We start from the raw sequence: 6,005 nt of genomic DNA, 5'->3' as shown, positions 1-6,005 counted from the left end.
TGCTGGGAACCCCAGGACTGGCCACCCACCTGCCCAGCCAGATTGGGCTCTGCTGCCCAGTCTTCCTCTCTCCTCAGGAAGCCACAGGCCCATTCTGCCCACTCCCTGGGCACGGGTGGCCTCTATGACACTCCTGCCTCCTCCCTGCTGCCCACCAGGCTGAGGGCCTGGGGGCTGGAGTCGAGAGGGCCGGGTGATGCTGGGGACAGGATGAGGACGGAAAATCCCATCTCAGCCGACCCTCCCTCCCTTCTCTACTCCTCTCCCTTCTTTAACTCCACTGTCCCCTTCTCCACTCCCAGCCCCACCAGCCTCCCCGGGGCTTTCTCCTATGGGCAGGCTAAAGCCTCCCTCTGAAAGCTGCTTCCCCACAGACACCTGGGAGAGGGCAGGGCTTGGTCCAGATGATGGCTCGAGGATGGAGGATTTCACTGGTGGGAAGTTAAAGCATATGGCGAGCATTGTCTCTGCCTGTGGTGGGCTTGTGGACCCGCCTGGAGTGGACCCTGGTCCTGGGGGCACAGCGAGGCCTGGATGTGAGGCCCATGTGCTGGCCATCCTGCTGTTCACAGGCAGTGGAGAGAGGAAACCAAGGATGCCAGACAGGGAAACTGAGGAAACAAAGATCAGGCCAGGAGGAGCCACTGCTGGCAGGATTGTTAAAGATGCTCCAAGTTTATTCTCCAAGGCTGGTGGAGGGGGTCAGGAGGGGGAGGCACTCGACGGTGCTGGGCAGTCCAGGATGTGACCTGGGACTGGGGTGAGGGATGGAAGAGCTGGTGGGTCAGGGTCTTCAAGCCCTCATTGCCCAAAGGCTGAGCAGGAGGGCTGGGCCCGCATTTTGGAGGCTCCCCAGGGGGCCATCTGCCCCACTGCCCAGTGGGTCCGGGACGTGAGAGCTCTGCCAGGGTGGGATGTTGCACAGGAAGGACTGGCAGCAGGTCAAGGTCAACTGGGTGTCCTCTACTGTCTTGCTGAAAGGTTGGCATGAGGTTGCACACCACGTCGAGAGGGTGGTCAGGAGACCTGATGCTGGGGGGGTGGGTGGAGAGCAGGAGCTGAGGCCAGGGTGGGGCACAGGTGGCTCTGCATCCCACCGGATGGACCTCCCAGGAGGCAGGGCCTTCCCTGGGCCACTGGCCAAGGATGGCGAGGCTGCTGGCTCTTGGACCACCCAGGCATGCATGTCCTGGGGTCCTGCGCTGCTCACCAGTGCTCCCGTGGGCGATGAGGGTTGTGCAGAAGGTCTGGCTGTGGGAACAGCGCTGTGTCTGGTTGCAGCTGTCCTCCCTGTGCAGGGACTGGCAGGTGTAGCACTGCAATAGCCCTGGGGGCAGACGGGCTCAGACCTGGGCGAAGACCCCTCTGAGGTCTCCCCAGTCTGCCACCCCCTCCGCTGTTCTTAGCTGTCCCCCACTAAGCCTGCCTTGCTGGAGCCTCCCATGCCCCCTTCTCAGAGTGGCCAGTGAGCCCCATGTTTGGCCCAAGTTGGGTGTGCAGGAGACTGTGCTCGTGAGCATTTGAGGGATAGAACAGACAAGGGCGGGGGGCCAGGCAGGTGGACTTCGGCTCAGTGGCTCGGTTGTTCTTCCTGCATTCGGTGCCACTGAGGATCTGCCATGGGCACCAAGGGTCTGCCATGGGCACTGAGGATCTGTCATGGGCACCGAGGGTCTGCCATGGGCATTGAGGACCTGGAGGTGAGTGTAACATGGCCCTTGCCTCAGGGGGCACCCAGCCCAGCAGAGGAGGACCTCACAGGGATCCCGCCTCGGTGGGGCTGAGGGAGGCAGGCATGGGCATTCCCAGAGCAGGGAAGAGCTCAGCTGCAGCCTGGGGGGCAGAGAACCTTCTGGGATAGGGGGTGTGCTGGGGCCCTGGCCGGGGTGGAGGGCAGGTCATGTGGGTTGGATGCTGGTGATGTGATTTGCTCTGCTTTATCCTTGGGGAGGGGGATGGTCTCCAGCCATCTGGGGCGGGGCAGGTCCAGGTGAGTGGTGGGGTGTGCTCCTGTTAGCCCCAGTGTCTGCTCGGAGCCCTTGGCTGGCTCCCTATCATGCAGGAGCCAATCCAGCCCACCTGGCTTCTCCCGGCCCCCACCCCACCAGCACCAGGCTGCTCACATCTTTCTGAACTGAGCCCACCCACCGGAACCTCCGCACTTGCTGGTCTCCAACTTGGGGCTCCACTGAACACTTCTCCGTCTGGCGAGCTCCTATTAAACCTGCACACCCCAGCACCGCCGCCCTCCCAGTTAGTGGCTCCTTCTCTAGGCTGCCTCGTCTGGATGGCGGTTGAGTGTCATGGTGTGGTGACAGGTGACAGGTGTGCTGAGCGTCCCCCCCCATCAGAGGCAAGCTCGTAGAGGGGGCTTTTGCCTGATGGTTTCTCGGTGCACGCCACTCAGCCTGGCCACACTTAGGGTTGAAGGGATGCTCCAGGCAGAGCAGGGAGTGCAGGGGCCCTGGGGGTGACAGGGTACCTCTGCCAGGGGTATGCTGGCCTCACCCTCCTCCTCGTCCTCCTCGTCATCATCATAGCCCTCGCTGTCTGGTTCAAGGTCCCAATTGTCCTCCTCCTCCTCCTGTGCCGGCCCTCTCCCTGGCCATGCAGGGACACCTGTAAACCTCGGGACAGAGGACACACGCTCGGGCTGAGTGCCGCGTCCCCACCCCCTCTGTTCTTCTGCCCCCACCTGCTCTGGCCAGCCTACCTGGTGCTGTCTCCGGTCCCTGCAGACCCTGCTCACTGTCCTGCCCCCGAGTGTGGCCCTGGCATCGTCGTTACCAACGACACCAGCTGCTGTGGGCCGGCCCTTTGTGGTAGCCCCCACCCCCTGCACGAACCCTCACCAAGGCCTTCCTGTTTTGCAGAAGAGGAAACTAAGGCTTGGGAAGGAAGGGGAACCAGGGGCTGGTGGGAAGGGCAACCTAGGAGGGGCGACCCCCAGGGCTTGGCTGGACCATGGATGTTTGGGGACCTGTGGGGGCTCAGAACAGCCTACATCCACCCCCCTCTGGCCTGGGGACTCCAGCCTCACCCCCTTCTTCTCCCCAAGCCTATGTCTTGTCCCAAGCTGGGGATCCCTGGAGGTCACCATGGGTCAGGGCTACTCTGCCCCCCTGGCTGCAAGATGGCGTCCTCGTCCCCGTACCTGGCAGCGCACACAGCAGCAGGGCCAGCAGGACAGCCATGAGCGCCTTCATCCCGCAGACGCTATCCTGCCGCCTGCTCCGGGTCCTCGCTCAGGGCTCTGGATTTGTGCTAAGTAGGATGAAGGACGCTGCCGGAGGTTTCCCAGTGGCCCCCACCAGCTGCAGCCTCAAACAATGGGACTCACACTGGTCCCCAGCTCCAGGCACCAGGCCAGGGACCGCCATTTCCCTCCAGGACTTCTGGGGCCAGAGGGGAAAGGGAAGTGGTTGTGGTCAGCCTGGCGTGTTCTGCCCACCTGTGCTGCCCCTGCCTGGCCCAGCTGGTGGGAGGTGGGTGCCAGCTGCAGGAGCCCCCAGCCCTGCCCTGGCTTGCTGCGTGTCAGTGCCTCAGCCCCCAGTGCGGGGCTCGGGACCCTGACCCTGGGCTGGGGCAGTGCCTGAAAGCCCCCTTTCCTGGACCCTGGGGTCCCCAGGCTTCACAGCCTCAGAGCTTGGGATCACAGACCTGCTGTCTGCAGACCACTGGCCAGGCATCTGCAGCCTGGAGTCAGCATCACACCCAGGGCTGCTTTAAGAGTGTCTTAAATAAAAGCACAATGACCGAGGTCCTCTAGCCAGGGCTGCTGCTTGACTTCCCTCTGCAGTGCGCTCGCCTGGCCTGGCCTCCTGGCTGCCCCTTTGCCAGTATCCGTGTGGCTGTCTCCCCACCTTATTCAGGCTCTGCTCAGATGTCACCTCCTCACAGAAGTCCTCCTGGCTCTCCCATCTTGCACCATGTCCTTCCTGGGTGTTTGCCCCTGACATGTGTCCCCCTGGCCCAGCCCTTCCAGGCACCTCTGCCACAGGGGGCTTTCTCCATGCTGTGGCTTTCCCCCTGCATTCTGGCTAAGAGTTGTCTGTGGGAAGACAAGGGGGAGCTTTCTGGGAACAGCTGGAAGCCTGTTCTCTCAGTCTCCACCGAGAAAGCTATCAGCCCCACTGCCCTCTGGCCTTGGTTGCTCACGGACCAGCTTGGTACCCCAGATCTCTCCCTGGGGACACCCCCTCCTCCCAAGCCCCTGCCCAAGCCCCTGGGGGAGGATGCAGGCTGCAGAGTGGGTGCTCTGAAAAGCCCTTTCCCCTTTCCTGAGGGCAGCACAGGGGTGGGGGCAGCAGCAGGGTACCACACTGGGGCCTGGAGCCTGCAGGTTGCATGCCTTGTGGCTTGGGCCAGCGACTTAACTTGCCTAGGCCTCAGTTTCCCTGACTGTCAGTGAGCAGGTGGAACATTCTGTGGTGAGCTGAGCAGAGGTGGAGTTAGTTCTGGAGCGAGATGGCCTGGGTTTGAGCCCCGGCTCCTCCTTCCCCTGGCTCTGGGTCTGGGACCAGCCCCTTGGATCTCCAGGCCTCAGTCCCCTTCTAGGGTGGGGTGACCATCAAGAGCCCGTACCTGCAAGGGCTCAGGACAGTGCCTGCTGCAAGTGATGGTCCGAGGCGGTGTTCCTCCTCAATTCCTCTTGAGCCAGTCGTTCTTTCCAGCCTCTGGGTGCTTGCCCAGCCTCCTGCTATCCTGCCGCCTCCAGCCCTCCCCTGTCCTGGCAGCCAAGGCCACCTTCCAAGCCAGGGTCTCCTCTAGCGGGTGCTCACCGCCATAGCAGGGACCCCACCCCCTCCTACCTCATGCCCCCTCCACAGAGCTCCACACACTCTCTCTACAGGTTTGATCTGGGACTGCAGGAGCTGCTGCCAGGAAGGGAGAGTGGGGTTCCCAGGACTCTGTTAGGGAGAAGGGGGGTCTCCACGTGCTGCTCAGGAGACGGTGCAGTGCCTGGGTGGGGTGAGGGGTGGGCTCTACACACCCTGAGCTGTGTCATTCTGGCCTGCGGGCTGGGGGGCAGTGCTGGGGGGCCAGGCGTCTGCCCTCATGATGTTCTTGTGGGGCCTCATCCATACCCACGGGCCATCAGCTCTTGCAATCCCACTTCTGGGTATTAATCCAAAAGGAGGGAAAGCAGGGTCTCAGAGAGAGAGCTGCACGCCATGTGACAGCAGCATTGTTCACAGCAGACAAAGGGACGACCCTGAGTGTCCGTCACGGACAGTGGGCGAACAGACATGGTCCCTCCATACAGTGGAACATTACTCAGCTTTTAAAAGGAAGGACATTCTGACACATGCTACAACATGGATGGACCTTGAGACATCACGCCGAGTGAAATGCGCCATCACAAAGGGACAAATGCTGTGCGATTCCACTTACCTGAGGTTTCATTTTTTGACTGGCCCCTCCCCTACTGCACATAAACACACTCAGATGCTTCTCATTTTATTAAAAAAATTTTAATTTTAATTTTTTTTTTGGCGGCTGGCCGGTACAGGGATTTGAACTCGTGACCTTGCTGTTGCAAAACCATGCTCTAACCAACTGAGCTAGCTGGCCAGCCCTCAAGTGTCTCTCACTTAAAATATATATAAATAAAAACAACCCCCTAATAAAAAGCCCTGATTCCTTAATTTGCCACCCGAGCTCCCACCCTTCCTCATCCTTGAGCCAGCTACACGCAGACTCACAGCGCGGGCGCCACCTCCAGAGCTTTTCTCCACGAGCCCCTCCTGCGCCTACCCCTGCTCGGGGCCCTTGGCCCGGCTGGAGGGTTCAAGGCTAGGCTTTCATGTCCCCCCATGGTGTGTGGGGTCCTGGTGCCCCCTTTGAAAAATGCAGAGGCCAGGAACACTTGGGCATATCCCATCAGAAATCAGTCTTCTTCACAACAGCGTGTTGAAAAAGACTGGAAATCATCAGGCGGGGGTGCCCTGCAACTGCACTCGGAACGGGGCGGCTCTTCAGGTCCTGAATTGGAAGGATCGAAA

The 6,005-nt window shown here is 61.1% G+C and overlaps 1 protein-coding gene across 1 annotated transcript; it reads right to left on the bottom strand.

The window, feature by feature from the left end:
• Positions 1–666: 666 nt before the first annotated feature.
• On the bottom strand, positions 667–3,206 carry GPIHBP1 (glycosylphosphatidylinositol anchored high density lipoprotein binding protein 1). The gene is made up of 4 exons (XM_008573547.1): positions 3,155–3,206; positions 2,500–2,601; positions 1,211–1,342; positions 667–1,032 (listed from the first exon to the last, which is right to left on the bottom strand). Exons 1-4 carry the CDS (start codon positions 3,204–3,206, stop codon positions 794–796), a joined length of 525 nt encoding a protein of 174 aa, XP_008571769.1. The 3' UTR covers positions 667–793.
• Between the last annotated feature and the right edge of the window lie 2,799 nt (positions 3,207–6,005).

The sequence above is a fragment of the Galeopterus variegatus genome, unplaced genomic scaffold (assembly GCF_000696425.1).
Source record: "Galeopterus variegatus unplaced genomic scaffold, G_variegatus-3.0.2 Scaffold932, whole genome shotgun sequence".
Lineage (NCBI taxonomy): Eukaryota > Metazoa > Chordata > Mammalia > Dermoptera > Cynocephalidae > Galeopterus > Galeopterus variegatus.
This window is presented reverse-complemented; position numbering and strand designations above follow the sequence as displayed.